At 46.3% G+C, this 21,615-nt stretch overlaps 1 protein-coding gene across 6 annotated transcripts in view; it reads right to left on the bottom strand.

The window, feature by feature from the left end:
• GRK4 (G protein-coupled receptor kinase 4) overlaps positions 1 to 21,615 on the bottom strand; it is a 75,569-nt gene that overhangs the window by 10,046 nt on the left and 43,908 nt on the right. For 3 of the 6 annotated variants that reach the window (XR_010111847.1, XM_034958247.3, XM_057302021.2), the window contains exons 6-11: positions 21,246 to 21,309; positions 17,136 to 17,276; positions 10,885 to 11,075; positions 8,257 to 8,294; positions 2,717 to 2,806; positions 1,306 to 1,514 (exon numbers count right to left, since the gene is read on the bottom strand). Coding sequence is in view for 5 of the 6 variants with exons in the window: in XM_034958247.3 (XP_034814138.2) it covers positions 1,306 to 1,514; positions 2,717 to 2,806; positions 8,257 to 8,294; positions 10,885 to 11,075; positions 17,136 to 17,276; positions 21,246 to 21,309 (733 nt within the window). In the remaining variant the exon portion in view is untranslated. Of the gene's footprint in view, positions 1 to 1,305; positions 1,515 to 2,716; positions 2,807 to 3,393; positions 3,487 to 8,256; positions 8,295 to 10,055; positions 10,134 to 10,884; positions 11,076 to 17,135; positions 17,277 to 21,245; positions 21,310 to 21,615 lie in introns of all 6 variants that reach the window. The other 3 variants (XM_063603495.1, XM_055111152.2, XM_034958252.3) reach the window with 3 other exon arrangements.

The following is a 21,615-nucleotide window of genomic DNA, read 5'->3' as shown; positions in this document are numbered from 1 at the left end:
CCTGCCACTGTGGCCTTGCTATTGCAGACAACCTCTGCCTGCTCTGGCCAGCAGGCTGACCCCCTCTCACCCCCCAGAGCCTGCCGCCCCTCCAGGCAGTTCCCTGTCCTCCAGAGTGCGGGTCCTCCCCACAGCGCACACGTCTATGCATTTGTTCTGTTTCCTGTCAGTTCTCGCTGGGAGGGCGGGGACTTCTGTTCTATTTGCTGCTGTTTCCCCCAATGCCTAGGACGGTGCCTGGAACATACAAGATGCTCAATAAATCCTTGTTGAATGAAAATAAATGAAAAAAAAAGTGCTCAAAAAATACTGGTTTAAAGTAAGTAACAAAGAGAGTTTCCCTCACTGATTGAGTGTCTGGGCAGTGAGAGGTGGTAACACAGTCCAGTCCCAGAGGCAGATGGACCCTGACAGCCACTTGCTCATTCTGGGACCAGGGGCCAGGTCTCCACCGCTTGGGGCTCATCTCCTTGCTGTGACTCGCGGATGCCACTGTCAGCCTCAGAGGCCCTTAGCACAGTTACGGAATTGTCGGTCCAGCACCAGGCCCAGAGCCAGGCACACAGAAGGCCCTCAGGTCAGAGTGTCTCTGGGACTACAATCCCTGGCAGGTGGCTAAACCCTTACCCATCTCAAAATACATGAAAGATTGGTTTTATGTCTAACTTCATATAAAATTGGTCAATGAAACAAGGCTTGGCTATTTTCTGAAAACTGAATTAATAACCTTGGTACCACTCTTCCCTTTCAGTAGCATCATTTGAGAAATCAAACCATGAATTTTACTGTGTTTTGCTCCAATCAAAACCCAATTAAGTCATTTCCAGATCATGTCTGGAAACTTTTCTCACTGGCTCTTTTTGTCTGATGAAATCCCAGTGGCAGGAGCATGGGGAAGGAGGCAGGTAGACGTGAGCTTCCTAAGCAAACGTGTCCTCCCTGCTGGGCCAGGAGACAGGTTGACGTGAGCCTCCTGAGCACATGTGTCCTCCCTGCTGGGCCAGGAGGCAGGTGGACCTGAGCCTCCTGAACACGCGTGTCCTCCCTGCTGGGCCAAGAGACAGGTGGACCTGAGCCTCCTGAACACAAGTGTCCTCCCTGCTGGGCCAAGAGACAGGTGGACCCGAGCCTCCTGAACACGCGTGTCCTCCCTACCGGGCTGCAGGGGCAGGGGCAGGGCCTGGGAGGTGGGTGGCCAGGGCTTGCTGAAGATGACAGACCAATTTTTTTTGTTATAGCTGCCAGTGAAAACAAGTAGAATGAGTGAGAAGTGCCATTTCCCAGCCTCTACAGAGCCTGACTTACCATCCTGCAGATAGATTTGGCATCCTCTGAAAACTTCTCAGAATACTCCTCGGTATCATTCTTGATTCTTTGATCAACCTCCTCCCATTTGACTTTCTCTTTGTATTTTTTGAATGGAGAATGTCCCTGAATCATTTCATAGATCAGACAGCCAAGTCCCCACCAATCGGGACTAAACGTATACTTTTCATTATTGACAACTTCAGGTGCTACATAACAAATACAGGAAATGGAAATTAAGTTAAATTTTGATTTTAAATTTTCTTATAATTCCCAGTAACACAGTATACATTCAACGTGTGTGACAACATGGACGAAACTTAAAAACATTATGTTAAGGCTGGGAGCAGTGGCTCACACCTATAATCCCAGCATTTTGGGAGGCGAAGGCAGGCAGATCACCTGAGATCAGGAGTTTGAGACCAGCCTGGACAACATGGTGAAACCCTGTCTCTACTAAAAATACAAAAATTAGCCAGGCATGGCGGCAGGCGCCTGTAGTTCCAGATACTCAGGAAGCTGAGGCAGGAGAATCGCTTGTGCCTGGGAGGTGGACGTTGCAGTGAGCCAAGATTGTGCCACTGCATTCTAGCCTGGGCGACTGAGTGAGACTCCGTCTCAAAAAAAAAAAAAAAAGTTGTGAAATTAGATGGTGGTGATGGTTGCATGACTCTGTGAAAATACTAAAATCCGTTGTATGACACGCTTCAAACTGGTGGACTTGATGATATATGAATTATATCCCAATAAAGCCAATATTTTTAAACATTTGTATGATTCATCCAAGATGAGCTGAATTGCCACAGAGTCACACTCACAAGGGAAATGGTGGTCTAGGGAAGGCTCCACCTCCTGAAGGGGCTCCCTCCAGACACACAGAGCCATGCCCAGAGCGCCCCAAGTGTCACGTCTTGCCATCTATCCCAGGGCAGTGAAAAACCCCACAAGACGCAAGAGCAGAAAGCCACAAGGCCTTGGGGTCTTCCTAGCAGGACTCTGCGAGGCTCTCAGAGGCCACCCCTGGGGGTTGGCTGGCACTGCCCCCGGATCTTTGGAATAACCAGAGTGGGGTGATTTCCTGAGGCTCCGAGAGGCCGTCGTGCACAGGGGAGGACACTGGTAGAGTGAGGAGACCTGCGGTGTCATCCCGATTCTGCCCTCACTTCGCTGAGTGACCTCAGGACTCACAACCTCTCAGGCCTCACCCCTCATCTGTAAGAAGCCGAGGGCAGCCTACAGGATCCCCAGCAGCCTCAACACTCTGACAGGCTAGAGATTCAAAACACCACTGTGCCATCTACTAGTGTGTCCAAACCGAGGCCCCGGTCCATTCAGGGTGGATTTCTCTGTGTTCTGAGGCACTCAGGCACCCGGATAGAAAGGACAAGGACGCCGAAAGCCTCTCACGAACCCATGTAGCCGACTGTTCCAACTCTTCCTCGAACCCTCTGTCCTTCTGGGATCTCTGTGGCCAAACCGAGGTCTGAAATCCGGATGTGTCCTGTGTGTTCAAATATGTTATTACACAGGTCACGGGGGAAGTAATGACACTGTAACAACAATTAAAATGGGAAAAAAGGCCCCTCAAAAACCATGGCTGGAAATAATAGCATTTCATACTCTGTAACAGTAAACATAAAATGGCATTTAACTTTTTCATGTTTAGTAAAATTCCATACAATGCATTTTCACTAGCAGCAGGAAAATTCGATTTTTGCCTGGCTATTGATCAGGAAGCCCTTTAATCATAGACAACCACTTGATAAGACAGAAACACTGGATTTATTATTTTATGTCATACAACTTCCAGGTACATCAATAAAAATATAATGAATATTATATCAACTACAGAACAGTAAATAAATACTTTCTGTCAGAGTACCAGTACTATACACAGGGACAGCTACACATGAATGATATGGAGTTATTCTCTTGAGAACAAATGGTAATAGAGTCAGGGAAATAATAAACAAAATTAAGGTAGTTAGGGAACTATATTATGTGTTAATGCCTTGAATATAGAAGGATTTAAATATTTGTTGAATTCCTATGGAACTAACAAATTAGGCCAGACACGGTAGTTCACACCTGTAATTCCAGCACTTTGGGAGGCCAAGGTCGGAGGATTACTTGAGTTCCACATTTTGAGACCAGCCTGGGAAAGATGACAAGACCCTGTCTCTATAAAAAAAGATTTTTAAAAAAATTAGCTGGGTGTGATGGCACATGGCTATGGTCCCAGCTACTCTGGAGGCTGAGGCAGGAGGATCGCTTAAGCCCAGAAGGTCGAGGCTGTGGTGAATCATGATCACACCACTGCAGGGCAAGAGTGAGAATCTGTCTCAAAAAAATTATAAAGAAAATAAGAAATTATCGAAAACATTCTGTTGAGTGTGTAGAAAGATTAGCCAGCCCTGGAAGTGGACACTATCTTCAACTTATTCACCACTTATCCTCAGCTTCTAATATCATACCCTGGCCTACAGTAGGTGCTCAATAAATATTTATTGGTGAAATGAATGAATAACCAATAAATGTTTGCTAAAAACTAAAAATATGCGACATGCCCTCCAAGGCACTGTAGTCATTTTAAAACAGTCTGCATGATGCTTTAGAGAGGAAAGCCGGCCTCTGACTCAGCTGCATGCACGTGATACACCACAACCTGCCTTTGCTGTGCGCCCACCCTGGGAGGCGGGAGAGCACAGGGGTGAGGAGCACAGACCCAGCCAGATGGCGTGGGTCTGAGTCCTGGCTCTGCCATTTACTATCATGTCTCAGTTTCCTCCCCTTGTACAGATGCATTCTTTCAATAATCCAGATTTCATTTTATTTTCTTTTCTTTTGTAGAGACAGGGTTTGGTCATGTTGCCCGGGTTGGTCTTGAACTCCTGGGCTCAAGCGATCCTCCCACCCTGGCCTCCAAAGTGCTGGGATTACAGGCGTGAGCCACCGTGCCTGGCCAGCTTTCGTGTATTTTTCATTTAAGTAGAGTGCTAACATGTTGTGACTTATTTTTTTCGTATCATTGTCTTATTTTTCTTATAAAAATGGATTTTTAAACTGAGAAATGCAACTTAAAACTACACTGAAATACCAATTCCCAGCTAACAAACTGACAAAAACTCCAAAGTTCGAGAACTCGGTCTGCTGGTGAGGCTGTGGGGAAACAGGTGCTCTCATGCACTGCTGGTGGGAATGCAGACGGGAAACACCCTGGAGCGGAATCTGGCAATATCTGGCAAATTGCGTATGAATTCACCCACTTCTAGGACTCTATCAAGGATACATTCAACGAAATAGGAAATTACATGTGCCCAAGGCTCTCCATCACGGCACCAACAGAAACAGCACCGGTGGAGATGACACGCTTACCAGCGAGGGCCGCGGAAACAGGTCAGGTTCGCCTTCAGGAGGCACAGCAGACGGACGGAAGCCATCCATGAGTGTTGCAGAGCCATCTCCACCGTATATTCAGTGAAATAGCCACGTGGAGGACAATACATGTGGTCTACTACTTTATTTAAGAAATGAGTGGGGAACAAATATATCTATACATATATAGTATGTAAATGAAGGAATGAAATATGAGTTAAAATAATTACTTGGGGATGGTCAGGGATGGAATCTAGACATCTTACAATACACTCTATTTTGCGGTGTTATCTTTGGAACCACATAAATGTTTTACATAATTATAACATTAAAAAATTAGATTGCTGGCCAGGCGTGGTGGCTCAAGCCTGTAATCCCAGCACTTTGGGAGGCCGAGGCGGGCGGATCACAAGGTCAGGAGATCAAGACCATCCTGGCTAACACGGTGAAACCCCATCTCTACTAAAAAAAATATTAAAAATTAGCCGGGCGTGGTGGCGGGCGCCTGTAGTCCCAGCTGCTTGGGAGGCTGAGGCAGGAGAATGGCATGAACCTGGGAGGCGGAGCTTACAGTGAGCTGAGATCGCGCCACTGCACACCAGCCTGGGCGACAGAGCAAGACTCCGTCTCAAAAAAAAAAAAAAAAAAAAAATTAGATTGCTAAAAATTGAAAGCAAAATTAAGAAAATGAACCTAATGGTGTATCCAGCTGGTGGTTTAACCACACAGAAGGGAATGATACTGAGTGACTTTTTTTTTTTTTTTTTTGAGATAGAGTCTCACTCTGTCACCTAGGCTGGAGTGCAATGGCTTGATTTCAGCTCACTGCAACCTCCGCCTCCCAGGTTCAAGCGATTCTCCTGCCTCAGCCCCTCGAGTAGCTGGGACTACAGGCATGCACTACCACGCCCAGCTAATTTTTGTATTTTTAGTAGAGACAGGGTTTTGCCATGTTGGCCAGGCTGGTCTTGAACTCCTGACTTCAGGTGATCCACCTGCCTTGGCCTCCCAAAATATTGGGATTACAGGCAAGAGCCACTGTGCCCGGCCTCTGAGTGACTTTAAATTAATTTGAGTGAACAACCCTAGAACCAAAGAACTTTTACTAATGACTAAAAGAACTGCAAAGAAATCTTTTACTGGTTTTGTTGTTGTTGTTGTTGTTGTTTGTTTGTTTTTTGAGACAGAGTCTCACTCTGTCGCCCAGGCTGGAGTGTAGTGGTGCGATCTCGGCTCACTGCAACCTCTGCCGCCCGGGTTCAAGCGATTCTCCTGCCTCGGCCTCCTGAGTAGCTGGGATTAGAGGTGCACTGCCATGCCCAGCTAATTTTTGTATTTTTAGTAGAGGCAGGGTTTCACCATGTTGGCCAGGCTGGTCTCGAACTCTTGACCTCAAGTGATCCACCCGCCTCAGCCTCCCAAAGTGCTAGGATTATAGGTACAAGCCCCACGCCTGGCCTACAATTTTTTAAAATTAGCCAGATATGGTGGCTCATGCCTGTATTCCCAGCTACTCAGGAGGCTGAGGCAAGGCAGATCGCTAGAGGTCAAAACTGCAGTGAGGCATGATTGCACCATAACAATTAAAATATCCTTAATCGCTGCTGGATGTGGTGGTGCATGCCTGAAACTCCAGCTATGTGGGAGGCTGAGGCAGGAGGGTCGCTTAGGCCCAGGAGTTTCAGGTTGTAATTGTGCCACAATCGCACCTGTGAGTAGCTACCGCACCCAGCCTGGGTAGCATAGAGAGACCCTGACCTTAAAAAGAACTTTAAAAAAAGGAAAACTGTGGTCATCGGCATCAGAGGACTGTGGTCCCCAAGAGAAGAGACAGGGAACTGGCCCAGCAACCATCCTGGCATCCCACCCAGGAGTGCCTTTCAGATGGTGGCACAGGAGGGGAACCTGGGCAGAGCAGGGGTCTTGCTAAGTTAGCCAGGCAGGAGTCAGCACTGGGGAAAGACAGCTCAGCTCAAACGTGTGGGGTAAAGTTCTAAAGAAGAGAGAACTACACAGAAAAATCTCCTAAAAACACAGAAAAGGGTTATCAGTGTGCTCCCCTGCCTTGTTTTCACTTGTAACCATTTCTCATGATTCTCCCTTTATGTTTCTTTATGTTTATGAGCAAGCACACTACACACAATTCCCTGCTTTGTTTACACAAAAGGGAGCACACTACACACACACTCTGCACCGTACCCTGTTCCGATCAACCACATAGCTTGGAGATTGCTCCACTTTGCATACAGAGCACGTTCTACCTACCCTTGTTAAGCCATTTAACAACTTAGTAAGTGAGCAGCTTCGCTTAGTGCCCTCCCCACCCAAAGCCACCTCTGGTGAGCAGCACAGTACCAGGAATGAACCACAGGCTAAGTCAGGAGCTATGGACACAACCTTGGACAAGTCTGATTCCTAAATCTTGGTATCACCTTCCATTAAATGAGAATTCCAGTACCCTCCTTCCTCACAGGGCAGGGTGTCATACATGAATTAGATAAGCATGAAAGCATCTGGCAGAGGTGTAAAAGGAGACTAGCATTCCAAGTCCCCCACGACTGCCCTCAGTCTCCGCCTTAGACACCTGTCCTCTTCTCAGCAGGAGCCACTGACCTTGCCATGTGTGCTCTACTAGACTGTAAGACCCTTCTTTGCCAAGAAAACTCACTTGAAAGAAGCTCTCTCCCAGCACTGCTTGCGAGCTATGTGTGAGCACAAGCACTCTCTCCAGCAGTTCAACCATCCTTGCATTCTGGGTATGACTCTCCCTTACAGGAACCAGGGTGGAGTGAGCACCCGTGCTGCTGACAAGGAGCCTGCTGAAAAGGGCCACTCCCTGTCCACTATTACAAGGTCTCCAAGCAGCCATCTGCACCCTGCTCTGTGACAAATGCTATGTAACAAGAGGACAGCACCAGGGGCAGCATGACAAAGTTTAAAGAGGAATGGAAATAAAAAAGGAATAAAGCAAGAGGTGGGTCAACAGCAAGAAACAAGAGGGAGAAAACGTTCTGACTTTGTGTTTACTTTAATGCGCTTCTAGGTGGGGCACAGTGGCTTATGCCTGTAACCCTAGTGCTTTGGGAGGGAAGGCAGGAGGACTGCTTGAGGGCAATAGTTTGAGAACAGCCTGGGCAACATAGCATGACCCCTATCTCTACAAAAAAATTTTAAAAATTAGCCAAGCATGGTGGCGCACAGCTGTAGTCCCAACTATGCAGAAAGCTGAGATGGGAGGGTCATTTGAGCCCAGTAGTTCAAGGCTGCAGTGAGCTATGATTACACCACTGCACTCCAGCCTGGGTGACATAGCAAGACCCTGTCTTAAAAAAAAAGGCTTCTAAAACTCAATCATTAATTGAAAATTATGACCATCTCTGCTTCTTGCCTAAACACAGGGGAATGACCAAATTGTCAGTATTTCATCTTTTTAAAATGAACACATACCACAGAGTTTTTCTTTTTGTTATTGTTTCCATTCTCTAATTATTAAGTCCACTTTCTGCATCCAACTTTCTGTATCCAAGTCCCTCTAACAAAGTCTACCTGTTAGATGTGAAAGGCTTGCCCACTTACCACGATCATCAAGGAGAATATTCTCAGGCTTCAAGTCTCTACAAGGAAAGAAACAACAACAAAAGGCTCAATTATTCAGAAGTTGGCACCGTGATTCCTGAGTACCCAGTAGGAACAACCAGCGTGAGCAAGGGCTAGCACGGCAAAACACAAAACTGCCCTTCATGAGCCACGGCAAACAGGCGGGACAAGAATGTTACAAAATTCATCTCAGCAAACAACTCACATGTGACGACAGTGTAAAATGAACTGCTTTGCATAGTTATACAGATTTGAAGACATTTCAGTGATTAAATATGCAGCCCAGTAGGAAGGAAAGCAAACAGTCCTTAATGAACGTGGCTCAATTTCTCTTACCATTAACATATTTTTAAGTGTTTCAAAAACTGAAAATTCCCCATATTAGAATGCCTCAAGCTGGGTGCAGTGGTGTGTACCTGTAGTCCCAGCTACTCAGGGGGCTGAGGTGGGAATGTCACTGGGGCCATCGGTCATTCATTTAACAAATGCTTAGTGATACCTACTGATGGTGAGTCCTGTGGACACAGCGGTGGATGGGGCAGACATGGTGCAGCCCCCACTGAGTGCAAGCGGGTGAGGCAAGTGGGTACCGGAGGTTAGAGGATGAGCCAAAGCTCACATGAGAAAATCCAGCTCATCTTGAGACTGAAACCAAACACAGCGGCTCAGCCGTAGTCACCTGTGAAGTGTGATTTACTCCAGGAGTAACAAAAGAATCAAATCTCCTATGGGTGTGTTCCATGGTCCAATACCACCAGACTCTCACCTCTAAGCAATGGCAACAAGGCTTCCTCAACTCAGGCGACCACCTCTGTGTCTAGAGGACTCACAGCCAGGGCAGCAATCCACCCCTTGCTCAATGCTCAAGGTACAGAGGTGTCCGCCCCACTGCCAAGCCTGGTCTCTGGTCCTTGAGAGATATTTATCCCATATTGGCTGTGGGATATATAAGATAAGGAGAAGCCAAAGGTCCATCAGAATAGGGAGAAATGAGATCAAGGACTCCCAAGAAGCTCATCGTCTGACGTGACCATCTGAGCAGACAACATGGGGAGCACTTGGAGGATGTGGGGGGAGGGGGGCACATCCTCATGCTCACACCCTCGTGCTGTGTGGGCCAACTCTGGGCGGATGAGCAAGAGTCTCTCAGAATGACAGGAAGAGGGGCTGGGTGGAGAGTGGCACCCACACAGGAACACCTTGTGCAAAGGTGCAATGAGGTGAGGACACCTGAGCAGCTGAAACTCTCGCATGATGAGGGCAGGGGGTGTGGGAGCAGCAGGACCCAAGGCTGGAGGGCTCTGCGGGGAGCTGCATCACAAAGGCCACGAGGGCCAGGCTTACAAGGTGACAAGGGAGACACCATCAGGTCCCACAGCAGGCCCCTTTCCCTTGGATATCAAAATCCAAGGGTCCTCAAGTCCCTGATATAAAATGGTGCAGAATTTCCATATAACCTACACACATCCTCCCAATTACTTTAAATCACCTCTAGATTACACATACTACCGGACACAATGTAAATGATAAGTAAATCGTTATTATACTATATTGTTTAGGGAATAGTGACAAGAACAAAATCTACATGTTCAATACAGACGCAACCATCCTTTTTTTTCTGAATATTTTCTCCTTTTTTCCCCCTTTCATCCTGTTGAGCAGGATTTTCTGAATATTTTCAATTCACAGCTGTTTGAATCCACAACATGGAACCCATGGATATGGGGGACCGACTATAACTGGCAGATGAACCCACAGAAGGAAGGAAATGAAATTACCCAGGGAGAGTGACTGAGAAGAGACTCAGAGCCCAGGAACTCCAGCATTTAAGGGACAGGAGGGGGAATTGTTTTTTCCTAAAACGAAATACATTGATTACACTAAACTATGAAGTTTAATTTAATTTTCTTTACTAAATTCTAAGATGCAAAAAAGAAACTACTATTTCAAGACATTAAATTGTTATGTTATATGGCAGGACATAATAGATCCTTATCAGAACTATCAACATACCTAAGAACCTTGGAAACGGGCTCTTCTTATGCTTACATGAGTAGCACTACCTTTATTTGATCAACTTAACCAGTAAAAAACAAACTTCTGCTTCAAAAAGACAATTTATTAGAGATTTAGGCTGGGCACGGTGGCTCACACCTGTAATCCCAGCACTTTTGGAGGCTGAGGCCCGTGGATCACCTGAGGTCAGGAGATCGAGACCAGCCTGGCCAACATGGTGAGACCCCCATCTCTAGTAAAAATACAAAAAATTAGCTGGGCATGGTGGCGGGTGCCTGTAGTCCCAGCTACTTGGGAGTCTGAGGCAGGAGAATCGCTCGAACTGCAGTGAGCCGAGATTGTGCCATTGCACTCCAGCCTAGGTGACAGAGTGAGACTCCATCTCAAAAAACAAAACAAAAAAATACCCAGGGCCCTCTGACTGGCCATATTTCCAATAGTGTAAGTGACCACCCCTAAGAATCACCATTGAGGGCCTCCCAGCTACTCTCCTGCCCAGCCTGGAAGCAGCCAGTGTGAACCAGGGAAGCCTAGGGCTGGGAGAAACCGGCTCCAAGACTTGCAGGCTCCATTAGGTAGCACCGTTCTTACCTGTATACAATTCTTTCCCTCTGTAAATCTTCCAAGCCGCAACACAGCTCTGCAGCATAGAAAACGGCTCTCTGCTCATCAAAGCCGGGATTGCCCAGGTTGTAAATGTGAAACTTCAAATCCCCTCCATTCATAATGGTGAGCACCAAGCACAAGGCATCTTTGGTTTCATAAGCGTAGGCTAAACTAACCTAAAGACAGCAACATCATAAAACAGAACACGAACTTCCTCTTTCATTGGTGATTTCCTCTATTTGCTAACAATATGCAAATAATCCGTGTTAGGTTTACAATCAGAACATGTGAATACTATATGTTTCAGAGAAATGTACAGGACATATCACGTGCCTCTTGGACCTTGGCATGCTGAAGATTTTACCGCAGCTGTGTAGCCAAAAGAAAGAACTTTCTACAGCTAAGCGAAGAAGTGGCGAAACTTCACCAAGATACTTGGGATCATGACTCCTCTGTGTTGTGCTCTCATCACTTGAGCCCTGACATTCTGTACTTCCCGGGCAACCACATTCAGCACATAAGCTATGCCCCGCCAGCAGTGCAAGAGAGGTCTTACTGTGCCACATCCTTCCAACATTTTGTGCTGTCAATCTTTTTAGTTTGAATCATGCTGGTGGAGTAGTCTCTTACTGCGGTCTTAATTTGCATTTCTCCATATATGCAAAGATAGGGGACCCTTTCATATAATTAATAGCCATTTGGATCCTCTTTTGTGAAATGCCTAGTCTATTTTCCCCCCATTTTTCTACTGGTTTGTATGTCAGTTCACACACACACACACACACACACACACACACACACACACCCTGCTGGGATTCTGATTGGGGCTGCATTCAATTCATTTAATCTATAGATCAATTAGGGGAAACCAGCATCTTTACAGCATCGGGTCTTCCAATCTGGGAACATGGTCTCCCCCCATTTATTTAGACCTTCTTTCTTTATTTTTTTGAGACACAGTCTTGCTCTGTCGCCCAGGCTGGAGTGCAGTGGCGCCATCTCGGCTCACTGCAACCTCTGTCTCCCAGGTTTCAAGCGATTCTCCTGCCTCAGCCTCCCAAGTAGCTGGGATTATAGGCACCTGTCACCACGCCCGGCTAATTTTTGTATTTATAGTAGAGATGAGGTTTCACCATGTTGGCCAGGCTGATCTCAAACTCCTGACCTCAAGTGATCCACCTGCCTCGGCCTCCCAAAGTGCTGGGATCACGGGCGTGAACCACAGTGCCCAGCTCCTTCTTTAATTTCTTATAATAACATTTTACCGTTCTCAGTGTAGAAGTCTTGCACATTTTTGTCAGTTCTTTGCCTAGAGTTATTTTTTAAGAGACAGGGTCTTGCTATGTTGCCCAGGCTGGACTCAAACTCCTGGGCTCAAGTGATCCTCCCATCTCAGTCACCCAAGAAGCTGGGACTACAGGTGCACACCACCTCACCGGGTCTTTTCTTAGATTTTTATGTTTCTTGATGCCATTGTAAATGGTATCAGTAACATTTCCATTTTCTAATTGTTAGTGGCTGATTCACATTTAATCACTTGGTTAAATCCTTAATAGGTTATCTAAAAATCTGGGAATGTGTCCACATACAATGATGTTGTTTGAAAATAATGAGTTGTGGCCGGGCACAGTGGTTCATACCTATAATCCCAGCAGTTTGGGAGGCCTAGGTGGGAGGATCACTTGATCCCTGGAGTTCCAGACCAGCATGGGCAATATAGTGAGACCCCCATCTCTATCTAAAAAAAAAAAAAGAAAAAGAAAAAGAAAATGATGAGGGTTTTTTTTTTAACCTTTTTCCTTCTTTTCTCTAACCTTAATCCCTTTCACTTTTTCCTTTACCTTACTGCACTGGCCAGAATTTCCAATATCATGTTGAATTGAAATGGTCAGCAGGGCCGGGCGCGGTGGCTCACGCCTGTAATCCTAGCACTTTGGGAGGCCGAGACGGGCGGATCACAAGGTCAGGAGATCGAGACCATCTTGGCTAACACGGTGAAACCCCGTTTCTACTAAAAATACAAAAAATTAGCCGGGCGTGTTGGCGGGCGCCTGTAGTCCCAGCTACTTGGGAGGCTGAGGCAGGAGAATGGCGTGAACCCGGGAGGCGGAGCTTGCAGTGAGCCGAGATCGCGCCACTGCACTCCAACCTGGGAGACAGAGCAAGACTCCGTCTCAAAAAAAAAAAAAAAAAAAGAAATGGTCAGCAGGTATCTAGCCTCATTCCAGATCTCACGAGGAAAAGCTTTTAATATTTTCATATTAAGCATGATTGTGCTAGAGATTTTCTGAAGGAAGTTCCTTTCTGTACCTGGTTTGCTTCGAGTTTTTAAGCATGACTGGGCATTAGCTTCTATCAAAAGCTCTTCCTGCAGCTCTTGAGATGACCATATGGTTCTTCCCTTTATTCTGGTAATGTGATAAATTACATTATTTGATTTTCATTCCTGGAATAAATCCAACTTGGTCATGATGTATTAAAACAGTAACAGAGGTGCTGAGAATGGAGGAGAGGAGGCCCCAGCCGGCATGCAACAGACCACAGAATTAAACCACAAGGAATTCTCACTGGCCCTTGAATTAGTAAGGATCCCTTACTTTCTCTCCTCTTGTGAATATTCATTCAACATCTGCTTAATATATATTAAAATTATATTGAGAATCTTTTATCACGCCAGCCTTGTTGTGGGCAGCTGGGATGCAGTGGTGAGCATGGCCCTGAGGAGCTCTGTCCTAATATCGTGGTGGAGGAGGCCTGGGCAGTTACAGATGACAGATGAACCAATGCAAAGAAACCATCCAACAGAGTGATGGGCGACTCGCAGACTGCCTATGGGGAGGGAGACCAAGGGCAAGAGGGAAAGGCAGTGATGCTTCAGGCAGAGTGCAGTCAGACCCCAGGCCTGATGTGGCAGAGGCTGCAGGAGCCAGGTCCCTCAGTGCCTGAAAGGCCAGAACTGAGTCTAATTTTATTCTCAGAGTGACAGGTGGCCACTGGAGTTTTTAATCAGGAAAGTGGATGACTAATTTAACTTGTCCACAGACTGCCTTGCACTGCTCCGTGGAGAACAGACTGTGAGGGGCGAGGGTGCAGGCAGGGGCAGAGGGCTCCAGGGAGAGGCGTTACTGCCATGGGTCAGGGCACAGCAGGGATGAACATGCCACTGTAAGCAGGGGGTAAACACCATCACAGAAGGAGAAAAATGTCTCTAGGTTAAGCAGGGAGAAAACACCATAGGGAAGGAGAAAAATGTCTCTAGGTTCCTTGGGAGAGGCCAACGATATAGAAATCAAAGCATTTAAGCAAAAGAAACTGTAACAACTGTTTCTGTTCTTTTCATAAAGCTAGATTGTGGATTTCTATGTTCCAAGGTAGTTACACGGGGGTTTTTTTGTGGTTTTTTTTGCTTTGTTTTGTTTTTGAGATGGGATCTCACTCTGTCACCCAGGCTGGAGTGCAGTGGGCAATAATGGCTCACTGCAGCCCTGACCACCTGGGTTCAAGCAATCCTCCCACCACAGCCTTCTGAGTAGCTGGGACTACAGTCACACACCACCATGGCTGGCTAATTTTTTTTTTTTTTTTTTTTGGAGATTGAGTCTCACTCTGTCACCCAGGCTGGAGTACAATGGCACAATCTGGGCTCACTGCAACCTCCGTCTTCTGAGTTCAAGCAATTCTCCTGTCTCAGCCACCCAAGTAGCTTGGATTACAGGTGCTCGCCACCACACACCCAGCTAATTTTTGTATTTTATTAGAGACAGGGTTTCACCATGTTGGCCAGGCTGGTCTCGAACTCCTGACCTCAGGTGATCTGCAGGCCTTGACCTCCCAAAGTGCTGGGATTACAGGGCGTGAGCCACAGTGCCTGGCCTTTTAAAAAAATTTTTTTTTGTAGAGATCACCTGAGGTCAGGAGTTCGAGACCAGCCTAGCCAACATGGTGAAACCCTGTCGCTACTAATAATACAAAAAATTAGCTGGGTGTGGTGGTGGGCACCTGTAAAACCAGCTACTTGGGAGGCTGAGGCAGGAGAATCACTTGAACCTGGGAGCCGGATGTTGCAGTGAGCCAAGATCGCGCCACTGCACTCCAGCCCAGGAGACAGTGCGAGACTCTGTCTCAAAAAAAAAAAAAAAAATAGGGAGATGGGGGTCTCCCTATGTTGCCCAGGCTGGTTTCAAACTCCTGGGGTCAAGTGATCCTCCCACCTTGGCCTCCCAAAGTGCTGAAATGACAGGCATGAGCCACCAAGCCCAGCCGAAAAATATGTTTAAAGCAACTCCCAGATAAGCCCATTTTATTAAAGATTTTCAAGTAATTGCACATGAGAGTGACATATCATATACACACGCTGTGCTATTTTTTTTTTTTTTTTGAGATGGAGTCTTGCTCTGTTGCCCAGGCTGGAGTGCAGTGGCGCGATCTTGGCTCACTGCAAGCTCCGCCTCCCGGGTTCACGCCATTCTCCTGCCTCAGCCTCCTGAGTAGCTGGGACTACAGGCGCCTGCCACCACGCCTGGCTAATTCTTTGCATTTTTAGTAGAGATGGGGTTTCACTGTGTTAGCCAGGAGGGTCTCGATCTCCTGACGCCTGCCTCGGCCTCCCAAAGTGCTGGGATTACAGGCGTGAGCCACCGTGCCCGGCCCCACACTGTGCTATTAAATTCAGACGCTGGCTGTGAAGGTACACTGGGAACATTTGTCCCCCTGCACAAAGCAGCTGACCTCAGGGCTAAGAAATAAATGGCTTGGAGGAAATAGCTCTAACACTACAAATCATTTTATAAATTCTCGTTCACACTCTCTCTCCCTTCAACCAGTCTTCATACTTCAGTAGCTGCTACAGGACATATGTAATTAGGTGGAGAGAAACTGGGTTTGGAGATGAGAACCACAGTATACAATGCACACCGTAAAGCCTGGAACTGCTCCCCTGAGCTCATACCAGTCCGCCCAATGTTCTGTCCTTTCCAGAAAGGTGGGAAGGTGGGATTTGGGCTTCATACAATTGGGACATGCCAGTTGAGGGCCTAGCGGTAAACTTCCCAGAAAAAGGAAAAGATGGAAAACAGATTGAGGCCAGAGGGAGGAGGCCCACATGAGAAGAGGGGCTAGAGAAGGTATCCTCAGCCAGACGTGGTAGCTCACACCTGTAATCCCAACACTTTGGGAAGCTGAGGCAGGTGGATCACTTGAGCCCAGGAGTTCAAGACCAGCCTGAGCAACATAGGGAGATCTCATCTCTCTCTCTTTTTTTTTGAGACGGAGTCTCGCTCTGTTGCCCAGGCTGGAGTGCGGTGGTGCAATCTCAGCTCACTGCAACCTCCGCCTCCCAGGTTCAAGTGATTCTCCTGCACCAGCATCCCAAGTAGCTGGGACTACAGGCACGTGCCACCAGGCCCACCTAATTCTTTTTGTATTTTTAGTAGAGACGGGATTTCACCATGTTGGTCAGGCTGGTCTCGAACTCCTGACCTCAGGTGATCCACCCTCCTCGGCCTCCCTAAGTGGTGGGATTACAGGTGTGAGCCACCGCGCCTGGCCAGAGATCTCATCTCTAAAAAATAAGAATAAAAATAAAAAAATTAAAACCTAGCTGGGCATGGTGGTGTGTGCCTGTGGTCCCAGCTGCTTGGGAGGCTGAGGTAGGAGGATCACTTGGGCCTGGAAGGTTGAGGCTGCAGTGACCCAATATCGTGCCATTGCGCTCCAGCCTGGACAACAGAGCGAAACCCTGTGTCAACAAAAAAAAAAAAAAAAAAAATGAGAGAGAGAGAGAAGGTATCCTCAAGCACAGCCAAGTCACAGTGTCCCGGGGGCCAGAGAAATTGACTGGAGGCTGACAGCAAACAGAGATAAGCTCTGGCTGGCTGTGATAAGGGAAAGGAAAGGGCAATTCACCAAGAAACACGGGTAACTAATGGACCTGGACAAGCCTCTGCAGCTGGCAGGTGTGAAGAGTGACAGAATGGGAGGCGGGGGACTACAGATTTATAACAAACCAGAAGTTAGAAGCAGTATCACTCCTTTTATGTTTTCCAAGGTTTGAATAAGAAAGAAGAGAGCTGTTACTAAAAACAAAACTGTTACTAAAAAGAGCAAACCCCCACATAAACTCAGAAAACAAGAAATGACTTCCACGGCTTCAGTGAGCGTGAGCTGAGCGGCCAGTCGGCTGACAAAAGTGCTATGAATCAAACAATGCACAGTGAAGACTAAGAGGAGACACTTACTACGAATCTACTTTGCACTTTCTCCAGAATTCTTTTCTCATTTAGAGCCATAGCTTCACCTTTCCTCTTCTTTATTCTTTTTTTTTGTAGCTTTTTACAGGCATACATTTTTCCTGTGGCTCGCACTTGACAGGCGCAAACCTAGTTTAAACAGCAAAATAAAGGAGGTTTATGTCCACCTGACATTTCTTAGGCCACACAAAGGAAGCTCTTTGCTTGATGAGACCCTCACTGGCAGAGACCAGCAGCAGTGCATGAGGAGCCGAGACCGTTTCAAAGGTGAGCTTCGTCAGTGTGAGTCGGCTCCTCCCTCAGTGACGCACTGCACTCTATCAACTCTAAGACAGTGTACAAATGGAACTAGTTGGCATAGGTGATCACGGTGTTTAATTTTTAAATGTCCCCATATGTCTATTTTACTTTTGTAAAAGTGCAGAAGTTTTAAAAAGTAAAACTGAAAAGATTCTTTTTCAGCTGGGCATGGTGGCTCATGCCTATAATCCCAGCACTTTGGGAGGCCAAGGCAGGCAGATCACCTGAGGTCAGGAGTTCGAAACCAACCTGGCCAACAAGGCGACACCCCGTCTCTACTAAAAATAAAAAAATAAAAACATTAACTAGGCATGGTGGCGGGTGCCTGTAGTCCCAGCTACTCCAGAGGCTGAGGCAGGAGAATCACTTAAACCCGGGAGGCAGAGGTTGTAGTAAGCCGAGATCACGCCACTGCACTCCAGCCTGGGCGACAGAGTGAGACTCCGTCTCAAGATTCTCCTGCCTCAGCCTCCCGAGTAGCTGGGATTACAGGTGCCCGCCACCATGCCTGGCTAATTTTTCTTGTATTTTTAGTAGAGACGGGATTTCACCATGTTGGCCAGGCTGGTCTTGAACTCCTGACCTCAGGTGATCCGCCCACTTTGGCCTCCCAAAGTGCTAGAATTAACAGGTGTGAGCCACCGTGCCTGGCCTAAAAAGATTCTTGATTTTTTAATTTAAAATGTCAAGAGTATAAGGAAATATATTTCATAGAATTCACAATTATCATATCTTTATTCTATTACTTCTTAAAGTAGTATTTATGTATTATTTTAACTTTATGTCATGAAAAATTTCCAACATACAAAAGTGGAAAAAATAGTATCATGAGCCTCAGGTTCTGGTCCCCCTGCCTCTGTGTCATCAACATTAGGCTGCTGTTTCTTCCAACTCCCATCCACTGCACACCCCACAGGGGACTGCTTTAAAAGCAAACATAAGACATGATTTAATTTTATCTATCAATAAAATAATTTTGGTGGTAAAAGAAATACAAAGTTAATTGTGGAAAATATTGGAAGTAATAAGGACAGTGATAAAAACTCACCCATAATTCCAAGATAATGACTGTTAATATTTTGCTCTATTTGATTTTGGGCCCACCTTCTTACATGGGTATGCAAGAATACATACCCTGTTCCCACCACCCCAGCCTTTCATGGCAAAACTGGTCTCGTATTGTAAAATAGGTAATATTTCCTAACCTCCTTTTAAAAAATCTTATTGTGTGACTATTTTCCCATCATGAAATGTTTTCCTAAAATGCGACTATCCCAATATGTATTTAATCATTTTCTTACCATTAAGACTTGGCATAAAAATCTCTTCATATCTCTTTATCGTTAATTTAAAACAAATTATTCTAAGTGGAATGGGCAAATCAGAGAAAGGGAATGGAAAGCAGACAACAGTGCCAGGCACTGTGCTGACAGCTGGGTGTGAACACTCGCTGGCTCACAGCAGCCTGGTGGGCAGGGCCGATTATTTCCCTGCTAGAGATGAGATCACGATGGCGGGCCCAAGATCACGCTGCTGGAAGTGATACGACAGGACCCTGACCTCGGGTCTGTCCACGTCTGAAGTACGTGCTCTTTCCACTACAGTCTGTGGCCTAAAACCATGACAGCAGAGATGTCTACTCAATTCCTTTACCATTGCGCTCACTGAGGACCCTACAAATTCATTTCGGAGGACTTCAAGCATAAGCGAAAGAATTACTGTTGACAAAATAAAACCAACTAGGTTTGCTCTCTCGAGCCCTCTGGAGGAAGTGCTAGCACTTGGAAAAAGCAAATGCATGATTAGAATCTGGATTAAAGGGCACCGAGGCTGTCCCCGCATGAGGGCGAGCGGGGCTCCTTCTGACAGGCATTCAGAGTAGGGGTGGGCTGACTGCCAGAGGCTGACTGCGTCTGGGCCTTGACTGAGAGTACAACACCTCCAGAGCAAGTCTGTGGGACACTGCCATGCTTTATTCGTGCAGCCAATCATTTGTTTGGGAACCCAAGTAAATCTGTTAAAAAGTAATCTATACAATCATAATTATACTGAGTCTTTCTTATCTTCTTTTTTAATGTATTTATTTATATTAAATATTTAAATAGAGACGGGGTCTTGCCATGTTGCCTAGGCTGATCTGGAACTTCTGGGCTCAAGCGATCTGCCCACCTTGGCCTCCCAAAGTGCTAGGATTACAGGCGTGAGCCACCGCGCCCAGCACCAGGTCTTTCACAATAGCTAAAATTTGCTAACATGTCCCTATTATATCCTATTAAGACTGACATGTTTTAAAAACTTACATGTGGCTATAATTAGACTTTCATTCCTTTGTAAACACATGACCCATGTTCCAGAAATTTTTCCTCTGTTCTTTCACAAAATCTGAGTCATTACATTTGCAGATCATTAACGGCAGATTAGCAAGAGTCCAAGTAAGAAAATGACTTTCCTGTTCTAGGACATATTCAAACAGAGGGTGGATTTCTTACAGAAATATCTATCATGGAGGGATTAGAGCAAGCATTTGATTGGATTAGGCAAAATATTCTTCATGGTCTCTGGAACTGTACCAGAGGGGCAGTACTGTTACTTCTCCTGAAGTAACAACTATGTTGGCCAATTTCTTGTCATGTCAAGCTGCAGGTGCATAACAGATACAGGTGCAGTGTGCTGCCTCCTAGGTCAGCTTTCTAATTAACTTCAAGGCAATGCTAGTGGCTTTTGCTTTGAATTGTAATATGGGAGCAGTAATATCTGAGTCACACCCGGGCAGTGTAACCTGCTCCTGAGTTAAACATACAGTATTAGTTTGCCAATGGCTTGCCTGGCTCTTAGGGACTTAAAAGTTCTTGAACTCCATATGATCACTCCAGGTAACTAATAAGGTAATTAATATCTCTTTAAATCCCCAGACCAGAACTGCTGCTGTTCTCCATCCACCAACTACAGTGGTCTCCATCTAGGAGACCCATCATATTTAAACAACACCCCGGGCCAGGCACGGGGGCTCACGCCTGTAATCCCAGCACTTTGGGAGGCTGAGGAGGGCGGATCACCCGAGGTCGGGAGTTCAAGACCACCCTGACCAACATGGAGAAACCCCCTCTCTACTAAAAATACAAAAATTAGCTAGGTGTGGTGGCGCATGCCTGTAATACCAGCTACTCGGGAGGCTGAGGCAGGAGAATCGCTTGAACTCAGGAGGCGGAGGTTGTGGTGAGCTGAGTTGCACTCCAGTCTAGGCAACAAGAGCGAAACTCCATCTCAAAACAAAACAAAACAAAACAAAGCAAAAAAAACACCCCCCGTGAGTCTGTGAGTCATTTCCTTAGGATTTTCCCAAATTGACACATTTCCAAACACCTTTTGATGTAGGTATGAGGTACATAGGTGTCCAAACAGAGTAGGGTTACGTAAGTATATTTACTAATTCACTCTGTACTATGTGAATTTGGGACCAGTCTTAAATGTATGGAAATATAATCATGGAAATTCCACAATGCAGAAACAGAATCGTCTTTCCATCTGGGCAAAGTGACTGAACTGGGGCATCAAGCATGGAAACCAGCTTCTTCAGAACTATGAGGTAAAAGGCGAAGTCACCAAGAGAAGGGATTCTTAAGAACCTTTTGCTCACAATTCCATGTGGATTCTCACAGTTGGCAAAGATTATTCCCAAAACGCCCACTAAGGCAACAGTGTACTGGGAGAGCTGATGCATTACCTGAAGCCATGTTCTCAGGACCTTGCTGCCCGCCCAGCTAGCAGTACTGCTCTGAACTGGCTCCCATTACTCACCTCTCCAAATCCGCCTTTTCCTAGAACTCTGTAATGTCTAAATGTGTTCTTTGTTACGGGTTGCCTAATCAATGAGAAAAACAAGTTTCAGGTCTCACATTGCATTGTTCTTTTAAAAAAGAAAAGTTTACTCAGCGCTTGTCTTCGCCTCATTTATTGAACCATTCTGCTCAAAGGGGATGCCCAGGACAAAGGGTGTCTGTGCTCAGGGACTGTGGCTCCCTCTAGCAGGATAGCTCTTGACTTGCTCTAAGAGCAATTAATTCATCTTTTTTTTTTTTGAGACGGAGTCTCACTCTGTCGCCAGGGCTGGAGTGCAGTGGCATGATCTAGGCTCACTGCAACCTCCGCCTCCTGGATTGAGGCAATT

Source organism: Pan paniscus, chromosome 3, assembly GCF_029289425.2.
Source record: "Pan paniscus chromosome 3, NHGRI_mPanPan1-v2.0_pri, whole genome shotgun sequence".
Classification (NCBI taxonomy): Eukaryota; Metazoa; Chordata; class Mammalia; order Primates; family Hominidae; genus Pan; species Pan paniscus.
The sequence above is the reverse complement of the archived record's forward strand: the minus strand, read 5'-3'. Positions and strand labels throughout refer to the sequence as shown.